The 25543-nt window shown below is 36.3% G+C and overlaps 1 protein-coding gene across 8 annotated transcripts in view; it reads right to left on the bottom strand.

Moving 5' to 3' along the window:
• Nucleotides 1–25543, bottom strand: part of COP1 (COP1 E3 ubiquitin ligase) — a 281667-nt gene that overhangs the window by 90158 nt on the left and 165966 nt on the right. For all 8 annotated transcript variants that reach the window (XR_003965751.1, XM_030301693.1, XM_030301697.1 and 5 more), the window contains one exon: nt 8222–8338. Coding sequence is in view for 7 of the 8 variants with exons in the window: in XM_030301693.1 (XP_030157553.1) it covers nt 8222–8338 (117 nt within the window). In the remaining variant the exon portion in view is untranslated. The remainder of the gene's footprint in view (nt 1–8221; nt 8339–25543) is intronic.

A 25543-nucleotide genomic window follows, 5' to 3' on the forward strand; every position in this document is an offset into this window, starting at 1 on the left:
TTCTGAGTGAAAAATTTCAGAGTAAACGACATGAGTCAAACATAAGGAATACTGAAGCCGATCATGGAGGGTTTGGAACGGAAGCAAAGGAATCTATATTTATTCTTTAAGTAATAAGAAGCAACTGAAAGTTTCACAGTAAGGGAAGTAATATGTAGGTATTTAAAAATAAATTATCAAGAACAACAAAACAAAAAACAAAGGTTATCTTTTCCTTTTGAAGACTGAGTTATTATGCCAATCACAAAAACTACAAAGTATCAAAAATAAGAAAACGATATTTTAACTGTCGTAAAATACTACGTTGTATGACTATATCATATATATTGTTTTCTTATTGATGAACTTTTTTTAATTAGGCAATGCTGTAAGGAACATCTTTTTCTTGGTTGAATCATATGAAATTGGTGTTTTTGTAGGTCAAAAATATTTGAATAGGGACGATTTTTTATGGTTAAACTTACTTTATTCTTTTTATGCTAACAGTAATCTTTAATTTTGGACTATACAGTAAATGGGAAATGTTACCTGATTGTTTTTACTTGAATTTCCCTATTGTTAGTGAAGTTAGACATATGTTCATACGCTCATTAGCCACTTGGATTTCCTCTCAAATTTCCCGCTTATATTCTGGGCTCATCTTGAGTACGGAAAACAAAGCATTTCTTTATGGAAAACAAATGGTATGTTTATGCATATGAACTATTTAGTTTATTGAGAGTAACAAAGACTTTACAGTAACCAAAACTAAAATTGTTTATTGACAACAGAGTTAAATAAGATATTTCAGAATTCCTGTTTGTTCTGAACAGCATACCTTCCCAGTGAATATATTATTCGCGCAAATGCCACTCCTAAATCGGAATAGTAACCTTACTATTTACAGTAAATGGATTTATATCACTAATTTCTAGGGGAAAAAAAACTATTATTACTTTAAAAAGAATGCCTCAAGAGTATATATATTTCCTACCTGTTATACTAATTACAGTTTAAAAAACTGCAAGACACTTCAGGTTAGTATGCAAGCAACTCTGATGATCTCTTAAAACCATAGACTGCTAGGAGTTCAACTTACTTTAATCTTGCAATGCTATCCCAAACTGGCTTTAGAGAAGATAGATTGGAGAAAAATAGTTTTTCTACCTTTTTATACTCAATAAGAAAATATCATGTAGTAATCAAGTAATAGACAATTAATAAACACTTTCATCTATACATTAAAAATGTGGCACCTGGGTGGCTTAGTCGGTTAAGTGTCCGACTTCAGCTGAGGTCATGATCTTGTGGTTCACGAGTTCGAGCCCTGCATCGCACTGTATGCTGACAGCTCAGAGCTTGGAGCCTGCTTCAGATTCTGTATCCCTTTCTCTCTGCCCCTCCCCTGCTCGTGTTTTTTGTCTCTCTCTCAAAAATAAATAAAAACGTTAAAAAAAATTTTTTTTAGTATTATCCTCTCTTCTGGTAAAAACATGCTTCAGATAATCTCAGTGCTTAAAAGAGTTTTAAATAGTGTAAAATAAGATTCAAAGCATGTTCTCAATATTAACCACAAAAAAGTAGTTTAAAATTCTTAGTCTACTATTTTCAAGCGGGACCATGACTTAGGACTTGATATTTTATTTTTTTTTTTTAAATTTTTTTTTTCAACGTTTATTTATTTTTGGGACAGAGAGAGACAGAGCATGAACAGGGGAGGGGCAGAGAGCGAGGGAGACACAGAATTGGAAACAGGCTCCAGGCTCCGAGCCATCAGCCCAGAGCCCGACGCGGGGCTCGAACTCCCGGACCGCGAGATCGTGACCTGGCTGAAGTCGGACGCTTAACCGACTGCGCCACCCAGGCGCCCCAGGACTTGATATTTTAAAAGAAATACTTGTGAATATTTAGTACACCACAAGAAATTTCTCATGCTATATTCTCCATTAAAAAAAAAACAACAACAGGGGCGCCTGGGTGGCGCAGTCGGTTAAGCGTCCGACTTCAGCCAGGTCACGATCTCGCGGTCCGTGAGTTCGAGCCCCGCGTCAGGCTCTGGGCTGATGGCTCGGAGCCTGGAGCCTGTTTCCGATTCTGTGTCTCCCTCTCTCTCTGCCCCTCCCCCGTTCATGCTCTGTCTCTCTCTGTCCCAAAAATAAATAAACACGTTGAAAAAAAAAATTAAAAAAAAAAAAAAAACAACAAACTAGACATCTTTCTATAATATGATAAAAGGTAAAAGAGCAAAATGATGAAGTAAAAGAGAAAAATATATCACTTGTACCAAATAGAAATATAAGCTCTAAATGAAGACAGGCAGGGAACCTGCCTTAATTTAAATTAAATTAAATTTAATAATTTAAAAGAAAGTTACAAAGAAAGTTACATTGTGCTAAATGATAGCACAATGCATCACTACCCAAGTAGGATCCACAATGCCTTTGCAACAGGGGAGTAAAAATGTAGTTGGTGAGTAGCATACTTACTCATTATCTATTTCTGGCAACTTCAAAAGCAATGTTTAAAAATGTACAGCCCACTTCTAATGTCAAATTCATCATCATAAATGATATTTATTAAGCAATCTCATGAATGTGACTCTGTACTTCTCTCAGTGGTAAAATAAACGATACGGCTAAAGTGATGTTTCACAGTTTAAAGAGAAACATTTGGATAATAGTCTATATTCTAACAAATGTTACAATTCTAAATGAAAATGAGGCAACATCAGTCACTGTTTTCGAGTAATACAAGCTTTTAAGATTAAAAGCATGTTTCAATCAGTAAAAAATACATTAAAGGCACTGAAAAAGTAAGGACTGCTGGATTCATTAACGCCTTGCTCAGATACTAGAAACCTATTTCAAAGCCAGAAAAAATAACTCCTTACAGTCATATGAAACTGCATTGCGCTGGATAGAGCCAATGACATCGGCATCTATTCCCACCATCTTTTTTAAGCCTATGGAGGATGGAATGTTATAACTACATTGCCCAGATCCTCTTGTAGTTGTGCTTCCAGATGTGAATTAGTTTCCAGCACTAGGATGCACTTATGTAAGATCTGAAAGGTAGCAAGTCGGTGATCATTCTGCTTTGGATATTTCTGTTGCAATGAGCATCACTGTAAATATGTGAAGGTTTTCTGATATAATATTACAATATCCAGTCTCCAGCTTGTATTAGTTACACTGAAAGATTTCTGATCCCTTGATTATAGCAATGGCATAACATTCATGAACTCAAAAGATTCTGATCTCGATTGGATGAGAAAAAAAGAACAGCTCTCCCGGTCTCCCAATAAGAGTCTTAGCCTACAGATCTCTAACCCTTCCAACAAGTAAGTTTAGTTAACAACATTAAGAACAGTGGAAATATATGGTATTCTGGCGTGAAGCATCTCTCATACACACACACACACACACACACCCCACTTGAAATAAACTGACAAATATTAAACTAGACCTACCAAAAAGAAAAAAGAGAGAAGACACAAATGACCAGTTAGAAATCAAAGAAGGGACGTTACTACAGAATTACAGAAGTTAAACTACAGAAATGAAAAGGACTATAAGAGAACATTATGAACGCCTTTATCACAACAAATTAGAAAAACTGAACATACAAATTCCTAGAAACACAACTACCAAAAATGACTTCAAGAAGAAAAAGAGAAAATCTGAATGAACTCATAAGAAGAAATTAAATTAGGAATTTAAAATATTCTCATGGAGTCTAAGTCCAGATGGTTTCACTGATAAATTTCATCAAATATTTAAAGAAAAAATAATACCAAAGCTTTACAAACTTATTCAGTAAACAAAGAAACACTTCCCAACTCATTCTATAAGGCCAACAGTTCTTCGCTATTAAAGCCACAAAACATCACAAGAAAGTTACAAATATCCAAAAAAACACTTAAAATATTAGCAAGCTCAATCCTGCAACATATAAAAAGGATTTTACACTACAGCTATGAGAGATTTTTTTTCCCAGGAATGGAAGGGTGGTTTAACATTCAAGACAAAAATAACAATAATGAACTATTACATATTATTAAATTAAGGACATAAACTACAAGATCATCTCAGTAGACAGAGAAAAAACATTTGACAAAATCTAAAACTCATTCATAATAAACACTCTTAGCAAACTAGGAATAGAGAACTAATCAACTTGATAAAGGGTATCTACAAAAATCTCCCAGCAAATATCATACCTAATTGTGACGGACTGAATACTTTCCTATAAGGTAAGGAAGTCCTTCTGCCACTTCCATTCAACATTGTACATGAGCTTGAAGCTCATGCAAATAAGCAAAAAGACATTAACATAGTAAAGGAAGAAATAAAATTACTTTAATCCATAGATAGCATGAATCCCAAATGTAGAAAATCCCAAAAAAATCCACAATAAAACTAAGAGAAAAAAATACAAAAGAGCAGTACAATTGCAGGATGCAAGATCAATATGCAAAAATTAATTGTATTTCTGTGCTCTAGCAAAAAACAAAAATTAAAAATAAAATTAAGAAAACAATTCCATTCACAATATATTTAAAGTAATAAAATACTGTATGTTAACTGGAATTTAAATAAAAATGTTGAAAAAAGTATCAAAAAAATAAAAGTAGTAACATACTCGGGAATAAATTTAATAAGACAAGTTCAAGACTTGTATACCAGGAATTATAAAACAATGATTAAAGTGGTTAAGAAAAAACACAGCGAATTATATACCAATTTATGATTGCATGTGTAAAAATACCAGTAATAAATGCAGCAATATGCCAAAAGAATTCCACATTATGCTCAAGCAAGGTTTATTCTAGAAATACAAATATAATCCAATATCAGAAAACGTAAATGCATCATCCATTACATCAACAAATTAAACCATATGAGTTTATCAACTGTGACTAAAAAAGCATTTGATAAAATACTAAGTTGTTCCCAAGAAACAGTAAAATGAATTATTTGAATTTAATTAAGATTACTTTCCAAAAGTAGATACCCTTAAAAGTAAAAGACTGAAGCCCAGTCAACTAAGTGAAATAGAGGAGAAAAGAACTATCACTGTTATCATGTAATACTGCCTTGTAAGAAGAGAATACAATAAATCATTGAAAACGAAGAAATACAAATACCGTTGTATTTGTATCATTGTATCATTTGGTTACTATCAAGTATAAACGGATAGCTCAAAGACTGTACTAAACAGGTACTAGATTTAATTTAAAAAAATTTAATAGGTGCCTACATATAATACAAATATCCAAATATCAAAAGTTTCTATCTACTCTTAGCAACAGTACTTAAAAATAAGGAATGGAAAAAGTATTTTATTTAAAACAGTAACAAAAAAATGGGGCGCCTGGGTGGTTCCACCAGTTAAGCGTCTGACTTCGGCTCAGGTCATGATTTCACAGTTCGTGAGTTCAATCCCCGCATCAGGCTCTGTACTAACAGCTCAGAGCCTGAAGCCCGCTTCAGATTCTGTGTCTCCCTCTCTCCCTGCCCCTCCCCTGCTCACACTCTCTCTCTCTCAAAAACAAATAAACTGTTAAAAAATAAAATAAAAAACCAAAATGGAACCAAAATTATAATATACATAGAAAAAAGTAAACCAGAAAAACCTTAAGCCTAAATGAAATAAACTATAAAATCTCACTGTAGGATAGAAAATAATCCAAACAAACAGAAAAATACCCCTTTCTAACTATGTGGGAAGATATACTATCTTAATAAGGCCAGTGGTTCCAAAATTAACAAGTAAATACAATGTAATTCAGAAGAGAATCCCAAAAGAATTTTTCTAGAATTGGAAAAATATAAATCTTAAAGCATACATGGAAAATTAAATGCAAAAATTAAGTAAGAACTACATGAAATTTTAAAACAGTAGGAGCAAACTGCCTGCCAGATAGCAAAGCATTTTTAAAAGCAGGTTTCCTTAATACAGGTATGCTGTTTCTAAGGGGCACACGCACCACAACCTGTATAGCAGTGCTATCAACAACAACCAAAGTATGGAAAGAGCACAAATGTCCATCGATGGATGAATGGATAAAGAAGATGTGGTGTGTACACGCACGCACACACGCACGCAATGGAGTATTCCCCGGCAATCAAAAAGAATGAAATCTTGCCATTTGCAACTATGTGGATGGAACTAGAGGGTATCATGCGAAGCGAAATTAGTCAGAGAAAGGCAAATATCATATGAATGCACTCATGAGGAATTTAACATACAAAACAGATGAGCATAAAAGAAAGGAAGCAAAAAAATATATAACAGGGAAGGGGACAAAACATAAGAGACTCTTAAGGAGAAAAAACAGTTGCTGGACGGGTTGTGGGAGGAGGGTGGGCTAAATGGTTAAGGGGCATTAAGGAATCTACTCCTGAAATCATTGTTGCACTATATGCTAACTAACTTGGATGTGAATGAATGAATGTAGGTTTCCCTAGGAACACCTCGTTGGCTCAGTGAGAAGAGCATGCAATCCTTCATCTCAAGGTTGTGAGTTTGACCCCACATTGGGTGTAGAGACCACTTAAATAAATAAACTTTAAAAAATAAAATAAAATAATAGGGACACCTGGGTGGCTCAGTTGGCTAAGCGTCCAAATCTGGCTCAGGTCATGATCTTGTGGTTCATGAGTTCGAGCCCCACGTCAGGCTCTGTGCTGACAGCTCTGAGCCTGGAGCCTGCTTCAGATTCTGTGTCTCCCTCTCTCTCTGCCCTCCCCCTACTCACACTCTGTCTCTCTCCCTCCCCTCCTTTCTGTCTCTCAAAAATAAATAAAAATTTAAAAAAAGGGGGGGATACCACTTTCTCTTAAAAAAAAAAAAATTAATTAATTAAATTAAATAATAAAATAAGGTAGGTTTCCCTTTACCAGGAAGGAAAACATTTGAAAATGTTCATATCTGGCATCTGTACATACTAAATATTGATAAAAACTTCTAGTCATAAATTACGGCCAATGGTTAATGTATATATAAAATATAAGATAACAGTAAAACTGTTTTCAATAAATGCATGATAAAATATTAAAAATGAAAATAACAATTATTGAGTACCATCTTGTAAGAGCTTTACATATACCATCTTCCTTTCATAATCCCCATAAGATAGGACTATCTCCATTTTAAGTCCAAGAGACTTGGGGAGATGAGTTAACCAACTTGCATAACCAGTGGTAGAAAAAGGATTTAACAAGGAAAATTCTGTATGCTAATAGAGAATTCTACCTACATATACATGTTAGACCATAACTTACTAGAATCTAATAATGAAATTATGTCAGTATATAAGTGAATAAATAATAAGTGGAAATAAGGAAAAGGTATCATAAATAAGATTTAAATTGTGCTTTTCTTTTTTTTAAAGGGTGATTCTGTGTTCATGATATGGTGCTAAGCTCATCTTTATTAAAAAAAAACCTGAGATTATCAATAAAAAAAATCAAGATTTCCTAATGCAGAAGTTAAATTATAGGTGTTTTGTTTTAGCAAATATTTAAGGGGGGGGGCAGATACAAAAGACAAAGGAGTAAGGCAATGATTTATCTTCCAATCCATTACACTTCTGAAAATGAAAAGAAGGCACTAATATTAATTATAACAGTATAAGTATAAACTAGGGCTGGCAAAGCCAGACAGTTGGTCACCCTAGCTAAGAAAAAGATGTTATCAAAAAATTCTTTGCTATGATATTAACAGCTAACATGCTTTTGAGTACTTCCTGTGTTACCATGCATTCCATGATACAAGATTTTATCTTATTCACTATCCCTATATGGGTGCTTTGTGCACAGTACTATATACGTGTGTGCATGCGTGTGTATGTATACACACAAAATTGTTGAACGAATGAATAGATTTCCTTTAATTAAAAATGGATTCCTGTGTCTATACAATATAACTTAATCATTTAAACATCATTATGAACTAAGTTTGTGAATAAGCATTAGTTCATGCATACAAAGACTTAGAGGAGCAAAAAGAGTCAACAAACCTAACTTTATGTACTAAACGTGGGTGACAGAATACTGAAATTAAAGCACAGCAATAAATGAGTAATGATGGCACAATGCATACTTCTAACTTAGAGTCTAATAACAAAAACAAAATTTAAACCTATAAGGAAAGTTATTCATTTTAAAACACGGTCTTTTATCCTAGCCACAATACTCAACCAACATCAAAAGAAGATAAAACTGCTCTAATTTCTTACCTGCACAGCCGAAAGCCAAATGGTATCTAGAAGAGGGGCTGAATTTAACACAGCACACGTTAGCCTTCGCCTCAATGCTTGCCACTGAGTTGTCTAGGTTGGTAGACCATAGCTTCACTAAGAGTAAAGGACAAATAAAAATAAAAGGAATTAAACAATGCATTAGCAAATGCTTCTATAAACTAGAAAGTTAGCTTATTTCTACAGTTGCCTTTTCATACTATTCCAAAGCATTTTAGTTTATGAGGACCAATACTGTTTAAACTGCATGACTGCATAATAAAACAATATACTGAAACCGAGAGCATAGTTTCAAAGTCAGAAAACAACAGAAAATCAGTGTATGCTGAGAAGTAACATGATCCCATATCTAAGGCATAAAAGACAGGGGTAAAACAAGCAATATGGAGATACATGTGTATTTGTTTTAGTATTCTTTAAACAGTGTGTGTGGGTGGGGGGAGGGTACTTGGTTGGCTCACTGGGTAGAGCATGTGACTCCAGATGTCAGGGTTGTGAGTTCAAGCCCCACCTTGGGCATGGAGCCTACTTTAAAAAAAATGGTGTGTGCATGTGTGTGTTTCTCAAAAGTGTCACAGGTTGGAAGAGGAGTCATATAGTCACCCACTCCTACACACACACACACACACACAGAGTCATATATGTATTACATATATCAGAATACAAATGCCATTTAAACTACCTAGAAGCAGTTCTTATTTTATCTTTCAAGTGAGAATTCCATGATTTAGGGGCATCTGGGTGGCTCAATTGGTTAAGCGTCTCACTTTTTTTTTTTTTTAATTTTTTTTTCAACGTTTATTTATTTTTGGGACAGAGAGAGACAGAGCATGAACGGGGGAGGGGCAGAGAGAGAGGGAGACACAGAATCGGAAACAGGTTCCAGGCTCCGAGCCATCAGCCCAGAGCCTGATGCGGGGCTCGAACTCCCGGACCGCGAGATCGTGACCTGGCTGAAGTCGGACGCTTAACCGACTGCGCCACCTAAGCGCCCCAAGCGTCTCACTCTTGATTTCGGCTCAGGTCAAGATCTCATGGTCATGGGACTGAGCCCCAAGTTGGGCTCTGTGCTGAGTGTGGAGCCTACATGGGATTCTTCCTCTCCCTCTCTACTCCTCACTCACTCATGCTCCCTTTCAAATAAACATTAAAAAAAAAAAAAAAGAATTTCATGATTTTTCAATTTTATATAGGAACTCAGTTACATAAGTATGTTTAAAGTAATGTTACTAAATTATTTAGCTAAACTTTAAATATTGTTTCAATATTTGACATTCAGTCTATTCCAATGGTATATACTGAGATTTATCATGATTAAGGAATGGCAAGCTGACTAATTAGAGCAAGTCAGATCTGAAAGCAGAAACAGAAAGGTGAGCTGTTGTCTTGTAAGGTACCAGAGCATCTATCATTACCATATCATATCATATCATATTTTATTTATTTACAAAAGAGAGAGAAAGAAAGGGCACATATGCAGGTGAGCAGGGGAGGGGCAGAGGGAAAGTAAGAGAGGCTCCATGCCCAGTGCAAAGCCTGAAAGGGGGCTTGATCATGACCATGAGGATCATGACCTGAGCCAAAATCAAGCGCCAGATGCGCAACTGACTGAGCCACCCAGGTGCCCTCATCATATTGTTTTTAAACAAAAATATCTTCGGGGCGCCTGGGTGGCGCAGTCGGTTAAGCGTCCGACTTCAGCCAGGTCACGATCTCGCAGTCCGTGAGTTCGAGCCCCGCGTCAGGCTCTGGGCTGATGGCTCAGAGCCTGGAGCCTGTTTCGGATTCTGTGTCTCCCTCTCTCTCTGCCCCTCCCCCGTTCATGCTCTGTCTCTCTCTGTCCCAAAAATAAATAAACGTTGAAAAAAAAAATTTAAAAAAAAAAATAAACAAAAATGTCTTCATAGACAATAGAATACACAAAGAAAATAGATTTTCAAAATACTGGTTACAATACCAGTTGCACATCACAACTAATAATAAACATTAATGATAACAACAAAAATCTTCCTATCCATCTTTTCAGTGGGCACCAATGTCCCATCCTGAACAATACCCAGTTAGGGTCCAGGTATTGTTGTGTTTTAAATTTTTTTAGGTTTATTTATTTATTTATTTTGAGAGAGGGAGGGAGGGAGGGAAACCCAAGCAGGCTCCAAACTGTCAGTGCAGAGCCCAACACAGGGCTCGAACCCACAAACCATAAGATCATGACCTGAGCCAACACTAAGAGTTAATCACTTAACCGACTGAGCCACCCACGCACCCCATTAGGTATTGTTTTTTTTTTTTTTTATAAGCTCGTTGGGTGACTCCAGAGTACATTTAGGGATGAAAACTAGTATTAGGATAGAGTAAAATTTTAGAATCTTTTTTAAATATTTTATTTCATTTTTGAGAGAGAGAGTGAGCATGAGCAGGGGAGAGGGACAGAGGGAAGGAGAGAGGGAGGGGGAAAAAAGGAGGGAGGGGGAGGAAGGGAGGAGGGGGAGGGGGAGGGGGAGGGGGAGGGAGAGGGAGAGGGAGAGGGAGAGGGAGAGGGAGAGGGAGAGAGGGAGAGAGGGAGAGAGGGAGAGAGGGAGAGAGGGAGAGAGGGAGAGAGGGAGAGAGGGAGAGAGACAGAGAGAGACAGAGAGAGACAGAGAGAGACAAAGACACTCCCAAGCAGACTCCACACTTAGCAGGGAGCCAGATGCGGGGCTTGAACCCACCACCCTGGGATCATGACCTGAGCCAAAATCAAGAGTTAGATGCTAACTGACTAGCCACTCAGATGCCTCTAAAATCCATTCAGGAATGCTAATATGGTAATAGGAGTAAAAAAAAAAAAATAAGGTAAAAAATGGTACTTCCTAAGAATAGAGATTTTCTCTGTGTGAATAATTTACTTCTTATGAGTGGAATTCCATAGAGCATTTCTTAATATGTGGACTCTCAGAATAAAAATTAACCATTAAAAAAGTTATTTACACCCTAATGAATTTATTAGCCCTCTAAGAGAAAAATAAGACACACAATATTGAAATAAAAGAGTAAGAGTTTTAAATAGTAATACTTTATTTCTTTCATGTTATTTTCTAATAGGAATCATGTGCTATTTCAATTAATATATAACTGTCCAGGCAATTAAGATACACAATTCTGAGATAAAATGGCTAGCTGAATGTAAAAGTCTACAAGTCAAATATAGCATTTATAGGTTAGAATATCCAGTGGTAGAACTGTACCTTAACAACGTAGCACGCGGAAGTTAATCTACAACAAATATTCATGAAGCACCTACTGTTCCCATAATCCCACTTATACTAATCACTAAACCCTTTATAAACAAAGGTTACAGATCAGTGTTTTATCAGAATTAAATATAAGTAAGTATAATGAGCTAGAACAAAATGACATTTAAATTAGAAAGTCTCTTTTTATTTTATGGTAATTTTCTGAATGACGCAATCATTAACATTTCAAAAGTAAGTCACAATGACAACAGCCAAACTATGGAGAGAGCCCAAATACCCATCAACTGAAAAACGGATAAAGAAAATGTGGTATATATGAAATGGAATATTACTCAGCCATCAAAAAGAATGAAATCTTGCCATTTGCAATGACTTGGATGGAGCTAGAATGTATTATGTTAAGTGAAATAAGTCACTCGGAGAAAGACAAATACAATATGATTGCATTTATAGGCGGAATTTAAGAAACAAAACAACATATGAAGGGCAAGGGAAGAAAAGCAGGAAACAAACCACAAGAGGCTCTTAATGATGACAGTTGACAGAGGGAGGTGAATGGGAGATGGGCTAGATGGATGATGGGTATTAATTAAGGAGGGCACTTGTGATGCGCACTTCGTGTTGTATGTAAGTGATGAATCACCTAATTCCTGAGACCAATATTGCACTGTTATATTAACTAATTAAAATTTAAATCTATCAATCAATAAGTCACAATGGTAAACATCATAATTACAATTTTCAATATGAAAGATATTAGAATCCAATATAACTAAGCTATAACAATAACTAAGGCTTAAAATAAAGATATAGTGAATATTTATAGCTTAGAAAAGGAAAATAAAAAATGATACATTTTATTTTATTACTGATTATTAAACAATACAGGTATTATGAGTTAAACTGTGTTCCCCAAAAAGATATGTTGTATTCATAACCCCGGGTACCTCTGAATGTCACTTAATTTGTAAATAAGGTCTTTGCAGATGTAATCAAGTTAAAATGAGGTTATATTGGATTCGGATGGACCCTAACTCCAATGAATGATACCTTCATAAGAAGAAGGAGACTTGGATAGACAGGTACAAAGTACAAAAGGCCATGTATCAAGGAAGGCAAAAACTGGATGCAGCCACAAGTCAAGAAATGGAGATGGAAGGACTGCTACCAGCCACCAGAAGCTAGGAAGACAGTGAGGAAGGAGTCTTCCCCAGAGCCTTCAGAGGGAGCATGGCCTTGCCAACACCTTCATTTCTGGGCTTCTAGCCTCCAGTAAGGTGAGAGAATAAATCTCTGTTGTGCAAGTCAGCCATTTTGTGATACGCAGTATTAGGAGTTCTAGAAAACTACTAGAACAGATAAGATGAAACAGTATTAAAATTAACCCAGTATTCCTAAAATGGCATCATAGATTAAAAAGTAAAATAGTAGAAAGTGTAGAAGAAATCAACAAAAGGTTTGGAAGAAAACGTCTAAAACAAATGTAAATGAGATGGTCCTCAAAATAAAGAGACAGCATGTAAATCAATAATAATAAGCCTCCTGTGGGGCACCTGGGTGGTCAGTTGGTTGAACGGCTGACTTCAGCTCAGGTCATGATCTCATGGCTCGTGAGTTCAAGCCCCACGTCAGGCTCTGTGCTGACAGCTCAGAGCCTGGAGCCTGCTTCAGATTCTGTGTCTCCCTCTCTCTCTGCCCCTCCCCGCTCACATTCTGTCTCTCCCTGTCTCTCAAAAATAAATAAACATTAAAAAAATAATAATCAAATAATAAGCCTCCTGTTACTTTCTCCTTAAGAGAATGATAGTAAAAATTTCATTTAACATCAAAACTTAAAACTTCATCATTTAGTGTGAAAACTTTGTAAGAAAAAGTAAAAGTGAATTTAAAAGAAAATTCCATCCTCAAGGTGAAGAACTAATTAAAGAAATTAAAACAAACACACTTCACTTATGTATATATAGTCTTCTTTGAACTTCCTTAAAACATCAAAATAGTGACTGCCAGAACAACCGTGTTGCAACGTAGGAGGCTAAAAATAAAAACAAACTTGTTCTGACTACCTAGCTGGCTTTAGGAAGTGAACTTGTTACTTAAACCTATATATTTTATTACAAGTTTGATTAAAGTTAAGAAGTAAAGTTTTTTCTAAGTATCATCTGAATCTTAAATCCCATTAAAAAATACTCAATTTGCGGGGCGCCTGGGTGGCGCAGTCGGTTAAGCGTCCGACTTCAGCCAGGTCACGATCTCGCGGTCCGTGAGTTCGAGCCCCGCGTCGGGCTCTGGGCTGATGGCTCAGAGCCTGGAGCCTGTTTCCGATTCTGTGTCTCCCTCTCTCTCTGCCCCTCCCCCGTTCATGCTCTGTCTCTCTCTGTCCCAAAAATAAATAAATGTTAAAAAAAAAAAAAAATACTCAATTTGTAAAAATCCAACTACCCTAGAAGATCAGTATAGTTTATCATCTATTAATTTTTAAAATAAGAGTTAAACAGTCTCCAAGTACTTTTGTTCAAAATTATTTTTCCAAAACTAGAATACATTGAATATCTATAATAATGTCAACACCAATTCCAATATGCAGGATTTATGTTTCAGAGCTTCTTTGCATGTCTTTTTGCACCAAAACTTCTAAAAAGGAATTCGTGAAGAAGAAGAGGAAGAGGAGGAGGAGGAGGAGAAAACAGGCACTGGTGGGTGTTTGACAAAAAAAAAAAAAAAAAAAAAAAAAAAAAGCCTGTCTTCAGTGCAACTATGAATACATTTGATATCCCCTACTCTTGAACCACTTCTGAGCCACTGCCTACATACTACAGAAAACACAACGAGCAAAAAGGGATGGTGCTGTTTCACCAAACACTACAGAAAACCTGAGGGACATATGCACTATATTATAAATCTATTTAAAAATATGAAAGACTAGACACAAAGATGTGTACTTTGCCAATACTGATTTACCCTCAAGTTTTTCTTTTCAACTTGATCAAATAGAGAAAACAGGCTTTGTTATATTAGTTACCTATTGTTGTTGTACAGCCAACTGCCCCAGTAATCAGCAACTTAAAACAGCAAAATTTGCTGTTACACAGTTTCTGATTGTCAGGAATCTCTGAGCAGCTCAGCTGGGTGGTTTCTGCTCAGAGTCTCCAGGATAAGAGGTCTCCATGCAGCTGAACTCGAGGATCTGCTTTCAAGCTCAGTCCCTCAACATGGCTCTTGGCATGTGATTCAGTTCCCCATAATATGGGCTTGTGACAATACTGCTAGCGTCTCCTCATGGACCCAAATGAAGATAAAGGCTAAATGTTTTATATGAACTAATTTCAGAAGCGACATACCACTGGGTGGCTCAGCCAGTTGAGTGTCTGACTCTTGATTTTGGCTCAGGTCATGATCTTAGGGCTCACGGGCTGAAGCCCCAAGTCGGGCTCTGCGCTCACAGCAGGCTCACGCAGCCTGCTAGGGATTCTCTCTCCCTCTCTGCCCCTCCCCTGCTCTTTTGCACTGTCCCGCGCATAGTCTCCTTCACCCCTCAAAAATAAATAAAGTAACTTAAAAAAAAAAAAGTGACATACCTTCACTTCTGTGGTACTTTACCAATCACACAGAATGGAATAATGGGGAGGAAGGGAATTACACAAGCATGGGGGTGCCAGGACAGAAGGTCACTGGGCCATTTGGGATGCTAACATAAGCCTTTGAACTTCGTTTACATAAAGGAGATATTCCACTTAGTAAAGTTATAACTTTTAGAAAAGGTAACTACCTAAAGTTATAAGACAGATAATACTATTTATGATAATACTATTTACTATGTTGCAGTTATATTTTTTAGTCCTTTGATAAAAAAAGTATTTCATTTAGTATGAGTTAACTGAAATTATTTTTTTAATTTGTCAAGATTTCAAATTCATCACTTTCACATTAATGTATGCAGCTATGAAAATCTGGAATAAATAAGAACCTGTAAATAGTGCTATTACTCTTCAAATTCATATTTGGGGATAAAAAAAACTTTAAAGAATGTGTTAATTCTAATTCAGTAAGATAACTCATTGCAAATGATTCTTAGTTTATGTATTTAAAAAGAAAAACATATTTCTCCTAAATAACTTAAAATTAGTTCATAACATTCTTTTCTGATTAACTTGCTACACAGCAAAACTGCATCTATAAGCCTACTACATTCATGTTTAACATTAACTTGTTTAACATACAAGTATGTGCATATGTATTTGAAAGTAAACTACTTTAATTTTTTTTTTCAACGTTTTATTTATTTTTGGGACAGAGAGAGACAGAGCATGAACGGGGGAGGGGCAGAGAGAGAGGGAGACACAGAATCGGAAACAGGCTCCAGGCTCCGAGCCATCAGCCCAGAGCCCGACGCGGGGCTCGAACTCCCGGACCGCGAGATCGTGACCTGGCTGTAGTCGGACGCTTAACCGACTGCGCCACCCAGGCGCCCCGAAAGTAAACTACTTTAAAAATACACAGCATTAAATAAGTAACAGCATGAATACAAAAAATATCATTTATAAGGACTCAATATTTATGGTGTGAAAAAATAATATCCATTAACAAATGGATATTACTAAATACAAAATATATAAAATGTTAAAAAGTATAAAACATTTAAAATGCTAATAATAAATAAATGTGTTAAATACATTAAAGGAATTTAAAGTATTCTTACTATAATCACAAAGGCAGTATCTTACAAGCAATAAAAAAATCACCAAACAAAGAGTGATAAATACATTTACACAACACTAAATATTTTGAGATGGGCGTAATGCATTTGGGACTTTTAGTACCAACCAAGGCAGAGTAAGCCCACTGTAGCCAATTTCTCTCACTGTGAGTTTACTCAGAGGACAATATCAAAAACTAAAAGGAAATGTCTGAGGAATCTGAAAAGTAAGGAAAAACAGTCATTATGGAAAGGAAATTCAAAATTTAAAAGAAGTAACCAAAACAGGAGTGAGAGTACCATTTCTTTTCTCCCGTGCAAGCCAAAGACAGAACTCAATCAGCAAAAACTGAGGAAAATCCCTGTGTTTCTGACCATAAGATTGGTAAAAGGCATTTCTGCAAGTCACAGGGTTGAGAGTAATCTTTATTTTTTCTTTTGTTTTATTCTTGTTCTCTCTCAACTTTTCCCCATGGTGGGCTTCCATCACAGAGCTACAGCAGTATGGCAGGTTAATATTCCTACACAAACTCCATTTCTGTGGTCATAAAAAGGAGTAACTCATCTGTAGAGAAACCCCACCTTTCTTGGTAAAGCCTCAGTAAAAAAGGGAGACAAAGAGTGTGGGAGGAACCTGGAAAGGAAAGCACTGGAGAAGATCCCACATTCTGTGTATGAACAGGCCTAAGTCTTATATGTGCAAGATGGACACAAAGCCTTGTGCATTGAACTACAACTGAAAAGACAACTCAATTTCCAGATTAACCCCTGAATGGCGTATGCATGAAACAAACCAACGCAGCACAGCAGAGGTTTGAAAACCACCCTGGCAATTTAACTATCACTCATACAGAAAGCAAGATGGAATCTAAACCGCCGATCACCTACCTAAACAAAACGAAACAAAAGATATTCTCCAGATAATCTGAACAGAACCCAGAGTCTTACAAAATATAATATTCAAAATGCCCAAGATACAACCCATCAATTACTCGGTACAAATCCAGGAAAATGTGAAAACTTTTCAAATGAACATACCATCAACAAAAACCAATTGTAAAATCTAGATGTTGGAATTAGGCAACAGATTTTAAAGCAACTACTGTAACTGTGCTCCATGGGGGTAAAAGGTAAATACATTTAAAATTAATAGAGACAGAAATACTGAGTATAAATACAGGAACTATAAAATAAGAATCAAATGAAAATTTTAGGAAAAATACAGTAACTTGCATAAGTCACTGAACCCAATCAGTATCAAACTGAAGATAAAAGGATAAGAGTCCAAAAGAACACAGAAACTACTTAATGTAAAGAAGAGAAAAGATATTGATATCAAAAGAACAGAGTCAAGGGGACCTGTAAGACAAAATGAGAAGGTCTAACATATAATTGGAATCTCAGAGGAAAGGAAAAAGAGATTACTGCTTTGATGAATACCTAACAAAACAGATTCAGAAGAATAAAAAGGGATTCAGGGATAAAAAGCAACATTATATACTGAGAAAAGGGTCAATTCACCAAGATAACAATTATAAATGCTTAAGACCCTAACAATACCACTTCAAAAAAATCAAAACAAACAAAAAAACAGAGGCAAAACAATAGTCTTCCATAACCAAAAGGAGAAATAAAATCATATTTCGGGGCACCTGGGTGGCTCAGTCGGTTAAGCAGCCGACTTCGGCTCAGGTCACGATCTCGCACTCTGTGAGTTCGAGCCCCGCATCAGGCTCTGTGCTGACAGCTCAGAGCCTGGAGCCTGTTTCAGATTCTGTGTCTCCCTCTCTCTCTGACCCTCCCCCGTTCATGCTCTGTCTCTCCCTGTCTCAAAAATAAATAAACGTTAAAAAAAATTAAAAAAAGGAAATAAAATCATATTTCAACATTTTTTAAAATATTTTTATTTATTTTTAATATTTTTAATGTTTATTTATTTTTGACAGAGAGAGGGAAAGACAGAGAATGAGTGGCTGAGGGGCAGATAGAGAGGGAGACACGGAACTAGAAGCAGCTTCCAGGCTCTGAGCTGTCAGCACAGAGCCGGACACAGGGGCTTGAACCTATGAACTGTGAGATCACGACCTGGGCTGACATGGAACGCTTACCAACTGAGCCACCCAGGAATCCCTAAATATTTGTATTTATTTTTAAGAGAGAATGCAAGCAGGGGTGGGGAGAGAGAGAAGGGGTCAGAGGACCCAAAGTAGGCTCTGCGCTCACAGCAGCGAGACCGGTGTGGGGCCCGAATCCACAAACTTTGAGATCATGACCCGAGCTGAAGTCACACACTCAACCAACTGAGCCACCCGGGTGCCCCCAGATCTCAACATTCCTAATAATCAACAGAACAAGGAGACAAAACACACACACAGAGCAAAAATACAGAAAACCAAAAAAAAAAAAAAAAAAAAAAAAAAACTATCAAGTTTGATCTAAATGACACTCACAGAACACTCCAATGGAAACTACAGAATCTTTTCAATGCACCTGGATAGTTACCAAGGCAGATCATATTCTAGACCATAAAAGAAATCATAACAAATCTAAAAGAATTAAAGTTAGGGGCGTCTGGGTGGCTTACAGTCGGTTAAGCGTCCAACTTCAGCTCAGGTCATGATCTCACAGTTTGTGGGTTCGAGCCCTGCATCGGGCTCTGTGCTGACAGCTCAGAGCCTGGAGCCTGCTTCAGATTCTGTGTCTCCCTCTCTCTTTCTGCCCCTCCCCAGCTTGCACTCTGTCTCTTTCTCTCTCAAAAACACTAAATAAAACATTAAAAAAAAAAAGAAAAAAAGAAAAGAAAGTTATATAAAATATGTTCTCTTACTAAAATTAAGCTATAAATCAAAAACTGAAAGATTTCTGAAAACTTTAAGCAAAGTTGGGAATGTCAAAACACATTTAAAAATAATTCTTAGCTAAACACGAGAACACAAAAGAAATCAGATGTACTTTTAAAAGTGAATGAACAAGTAGATACATTATATGAAAATTTGAGGGATCAGCTGAAGTGGTGCTTAAAGGGAAATATATACCAGAAAATATTTATGTTAGAAAAGATACAAGGCTCAAATCAGTGACATAAATCTCAACCTTGACAAAACAGTAAAAAAGGAAATCCCACTCGAAGCAAATTTTAAAAGGTAATGAAGAAAAGTTAATGAACAAACATCAAAACAAAACTAAAACTAACAAAAGAAAAATCAATAAAATCAAAAGTTAGATATTTGAAAAAGATGATTAAAATTGATACACTTAATGCCACACTGACTAAATACATAAATAATAGATCAGAGAGAGAACACAAAATACCAGTTCCAGAAAGATATAAACTACCAAAGCTCATTCAAGAAGAAACAGATGAACTGAATAGTCCTACATCCAGTAAAGAATTAAATTCTTATGTCACAGGGATAAAAGCTATACCACAGGGGACATAGTCAATGGGACTGTAATAGCATCGTACAAGTGACAGTAGCTACCTTTGTGGTGAGCACAACGTAACATAAAGACGTTGAACCACCATGTTGTACAGCTGAAACTAATGGAACATGGTGTGTCAACTACACCTCAATTACAAAAAAATAAATTCTTAGTTAAAACCTTCAAACAAAGAATACTGAAGGCCCAGAAAGCCTCAACAACAAATTATATGGAAGATTTATGAACCAAACAACAGTAATTCTAAATAATCACTTCCATCTCTACCTCCCACAAAACAAGAGAAATCATTTTACGAGGCCACCATTATCCTGACACAAAAGCCACAACAAAATTTATAAGAATAGAAAACTAAAGGCCAATACCCCCTCATGACTATAGATGCAAAAATATTTTTAAAAAATTAATTCAGCAACTCAAACATAGCAATACAGAAAGGAGATAATACATCATGGCCAAAATGGGGTTTGTCCTGGGAATATAACTCTACTTCAAGATATGAAAATAGATCATTATAGCTCAGGACATTAAGAAAAAAAAGAAGAAAAACAATATAATCATCTCAAGAGATACAGAAAAATCATGATAAAATTCAACATCCGTTCATGATAAATATTCCTGGCAAACAGGGAATAGAATTTCCTTAACCTGAAAAAACATGTTCAATAAAAGCCTAACCCTAAAAATATCCTATTAATGTTGAAAGACTATAAGCATTCCCCACAAGATCAGGACAAGGCAAGTATGTTTGCTGTCACCACTGTATACACCATCATTCTGCAAATTCTTGCAAGTGCAACAAAACAAGAGAAAGTAGGAAGAAAAGAAAAAGAAAAGAAAAAAAGAAATGGACACACTTTGGAAACAAAAAAGGATTAGTGGCTCTCGTGGGGCAACCAGATCAGGTGGAAGTCAGTGGCACGGGCAGTGAAAGAGTTCACCCAAGACAGAATAAAAATGACAGAGGTGTCTTAAATACACTGCAAGGAAGCAGCAGGCAGGACAGCAAAGGAGAGGCTATCTACCAGAAGGCAGTGGTGGGGTGTTGTAGTTTTGGGGGCAGTGAGGAGGTATTAGAACACATAGCATTTTCCTTTTTTGGTAACTGTGCCTGATTGTAAGTAGTCCATTGGTCAATTAGAGCTTATGGCTATTTTGAGGAGGGTTGCCTAATAAGCCTGTTTGCATTCAGCCCAGCAGTCACTGTGGGACCTTTTACATGATACAAGTTTTCCACTGCTCAAGTCTGTTGCCTTAAAGTGGCCTCTACAACTCTGCTGACATGATTGGCCCTCCAGTTTGGAATCTCCAAACATAATCTCTTAAAAATAAAGAGAGAATTTTGGCAAGTTTGTTGAAACAAAATTTATATATGTATTTTTTTTAACGTTTATTTATTTTTGGGACAGAGAGAGACAGAGCATGAACGGGGGAGGGGCAGAGAGAGAAGGAGACACAGAATCGGAAGCAGGCTCCAGGCTCTGAGCCATCAGCCCAGAGCCTGACACGGGGCTCGAACTCACAGACCGCGAGATCGTGACCTGAGCTGAAGTCGGACGCCTAACCGACTGAGCCACCCAGGCGCCCCCAAAATTTATATTTAAATATCAATTGTTTTTCTACAAACTAGTAAACAATGAATGAATACTAATGTGTTTTAAACAACATTTTCAATAGCACCAAAACCAAACTATTTAGTTGTAATAATGTGCAGGGTTTGTATGCAGAAAACTATAAAACTGTTAAAAAAAATTTAAAGCCTAAATTGGAAAGATAAACCATGTTCATGGAATGAAGTCTCAATATATTAAGATATCAATTTTTCCAAAAATGATCTACAGATTCAATACTATCCTAATCAAAATCTCAACAGGATTTTCCATTGGTACTGGCAAACCTGATTCTAAAACACATATGCAAGAGCAGAAAAAGTAAAGAGTTAAAACCATTTTTTAAAAAAATGGAAGACTACTTGACTTCAAGAGTTTCTATAAAGCTATAAATCAAGACAATGTGTTACAGGAAAAAAAAAAAGAAACAGATCAATATAGAATCTAAAAAATAGACACCCCTCTATCAGAAATGGACAAAACCAGCAGTAAGAAATCAGTAAGGACATAGCTGAATTCAAAACACCATCATTCAAATGAATATAAACGGTATCTACAGGCTATCTAATTAGAATATACATTCTTCTCAAAGTTACATGAGACGTTCAGCAAGACAGACCAAAATGTGGGTTCTGAACATATCTTAACAAATTTAAAAGAGAAATTAAATAATGTATCTCTTAGACCACAATGGAATTAAACTAGAAATCAGTAACAGAGAGATAGCTAGAAAATTCCATAACGCTCTAGAGATTAAACAACACACTTTTTTTTTTTTAATGTTTATTTATTTTTGAGAGAGCAAGCAAGCAGGGGAGGGGCAGAGAGAGAGGGGCACAGAGGATCTGAAGCGGGCTCAGCGCACACAGCAGCAAGCCCGACACGGGGCTGGAACTCATGAATCGCGAGATCATGACCTGAGCTGAAGTCAGAAGCCTGACCGAGCCACCCAGGCACCCCTAAACAATACATTTCTAAATAACACATAAGTCAAGTAAGAAATCTCAAAAAAATTCTCAAATATTTTGAAATAAATGAAAATTAAAATATAACTTATCAAAACTTGTGAGATCCAGCACTGCAATAGGGGCATTTATAATAACATTAAATGCATATATTAGCAAAGAGAAAAGATCTACAATCAATAATCCAAGCTTCCATCTTAGGAAACTAGAAAAAGAAGTGCAAATTAAAACCAAAGAAAGCAGAAGAAAAGAAATAATAAAATAAAATTCACCCTAAAATTCATACGGGATCTTCGTTGACCCTAAAAAGCTAAAACAATCTTGAAACAGAAGAAGACAGATGGAGGACTCACGCTTCCTCATTTCAAACGAAGCTACAGTCATCAAAACAGTATGGTAGAAAAAACAAGACCAACCAACAGAAAAGACTCTAGAAATAAACCCCTGAAGATATGATCAAATGATTTTTGACCTTTTGAAAGGTGTCAAGACCTTTCAATGAGGGAAGGACAATCTTTTCAACAAGTGGTACTGGGAAAAATGGATTTCCGCATGTAAATGAATGAAGTCAGATGCTTACTTTTCACCATACACAAAAGTCACCTCAAAATGGATCAAAGACATGTAAGAACAAAAATTATAAAACTCTCAGAAGAAAACAAAGGGCAAGATCTTCATTACATTTGGCAATGACTCGTTGGATATGACATCAAAGGCACGGGCAACATAAAGAAAATTAGACAATTTGGACTTCATCAACATGAAAAACTTCTGTGCATCAAAGCACACTATGAACAAGTCACATATCTTATAAGGGATTAATATCCAGACTATCCAGGGGCGCCTGGGTGGTTCGGTTGGTTAACCTCACCTCAGGTCATGATCTCACGGTTCGTGAACTTGAGCCCCCATGTTAGGCACTGTGCTGGCGATGCAGAGCCTGCTTAGGATTCTCTCTCACCCTCTCTCTGCCCCTCCCCACACCATGCCCATAGGCATTCTCTCTGTCTCTGCCTCTCTCTCTCCCTCTCTCTCTCAAAATAACCAAACAGTTTTAGAATATATATCCAGACTATCCAGAGAACACCTACAATTCGACAGCAGCAAAAAAATAATAATAATTAAAAAATTGGCATAGGTCTTGAATAAACATTTCTCCAAAGAAGATATGCAAATGGCCAATAAGCACATGAAAAGACACTCAACATCACTATGATTAGGGCAATGCAAAGCAAAACCACAATAAGATACCCCTTCACACCATTAAAATCATTACCAGGAAGGAAGGAAATAACAGGTGTTGGTGAGGATATGGAGAAACTGAAACAGTTAGGCACTGCTGGTGGAAATGTAAAATGGTGCGGCCACTATGGAAAACAGAATGATGTTTCCTCAAAAAATTAAACATGGAAGTACCATATCTAGAAAGTCCAGTTCTGAGTATATACCCAGAAGAACTAAAAACAGGACATAAAAAGATAGTTTGTCACTCACGTTCATAGCAGCATTATTCATAATAGCCCAAAAGGTAGAAGTAACCCAAATGTATGTCTATAGATGATGAATGGATAAACAAAATGTGATACATTCATAGAATACATTATAATTCAGCCTTGTAAAAGAAATTCTGCCATTTGCAACTATGTGGATGGAACTAGAGGCTATTATGCTAATCGAAATTAGTCAGAGAAAGACAAGTATCATAGGACGTCACTCATATGAAGAATTTAAGATACAAAACAGAAGAACATAAGATACGAAACAGAAGGGAAGCAAAAATAACATAAAAACAAGGAGGGGGACAAAACATAAGAGACTCTTAAATACAGGGAACAAACTAAGGGTTGCTGGAGGGGTTGCAGGAGGGGGGTTGGGCTAAATGGGTAAGGGGCATTAAGGAGGACACTTGTTGCGATGAGCACTGGGTGTTATACATAGGGCATGAATCACTGGAATCTATTCCTGAAATCACTGTTGCACTATATGCTAACTTGGATGTAAATTAAAAAAATAATTAATTAATCCATTAATTTAATTTAAAAAAAATCTGATACATGCTACAACATATATGAACCTTAAAGACTTTATGCTAAGTGAAATAAGCCAGTCACAAACAAATACTGCATGATTCCACTCATATGAGGTAGTTACGAGTAGTCAAATCGATAGAGACACAAAGCAGAAAGGTGACTGCCAGGGGCTAGGTAAAGGGGAAATGGGAAGCTCTGTTTCATGGGTAGAAAGTGTCAGTTTTGACGATATGAAAAAAGTTCTATGGACTAACGGCAGTGAAGACTGCAACATCATGAATGTACTTAATGCCACTAAACAGTACTTAAAAACAGTTAAAATGCTTCATTTCATGTTACGTATATTTTAAAACAATTTAACATGAATAAATAGCTTTAAAAATCCTTGCCTACTTAAATCGTTTCCATTGGCTTCTATTTTCCAGAGAAAGACTCTGACCAGTCAAGACGTTTGAATAAATATTACTCTTCAGTACTAAAATACAAGTATTCAACTCAATAAAGGCTGTCCTCAGTATACTATTAAAAAGTACATTTAGGGGTGCCTGGGTGGCTCAGTCGCTTGAGTGTCCAACATCGGCTCAGGTCATGATCTCGCGGTTCATGAGTTTGAGTCCCGTGTCGGGCTCTGTGCTGATGGCTCGAAGCCTGGAGCCTTCCTCAGATTGTGTGTCCCTCCTCCACTCATGCTTGCTGTCTCTGTCTCTGTCTCTGTCTCTGTCTCTCTCTCTCTCTTTCAAAATAACCATTAAAAAGGGTAAACAACTTGCTACTTTTTGATCTTTTGGGGGGAAATCCAGATATGTTCATTTCCCTTTTACAAAATAGGGCATGCACTATCATTATGAAATAAACTTTTCAACACTAGAGTTATCTCTGCCTATCTAATCGCTAGTCTATAAGTTACATGCAAAAAAGGAGGGCAAAAAAATTAAGGCTATTAACTATAAGGTTAAAGAAATCTGTTAACAGGGCTTTAGAAATCTAATGGTGAGAAGAACCAAGCCAAAACAAAACAGTATGGACAACTGAAAAAAATGAATAGTAAATATGGATATACAAGAAAAAACAGAAGAGGTCAATTAAATTTGCGGGGGAAAAAAATGAAGAACTCTTGCCTTGAAATATGATAAACTTCACTAAAAGACTTCAGCATACACTAGAAATTTAATATCATTTAAAACAGAGACAGGTCTAAATATTTCATCAAAAAAAGTTGACTTGATGGTATATATAAAGGAATTGGTTATAAAAATGTCACCATGTGACATGAATCCAGAAAAAATTATTATAATGAAGATACAGTATATTCATTTTTCTTTCAGT

This window comes from Lynx canadensis, chromosome F1 (assembly GCF_007474595.2).
Source record: "Lynx canadensis isolate LIC74 chromosome F1, mLynCan4.pri.v2, whole genome shotgun sequence".
Lineage (NCBI taxonomy): Eukaryota > Metazoa > Chordata > Mammalia > Carnivora > Felidae > Lynx > Lynx canadensis.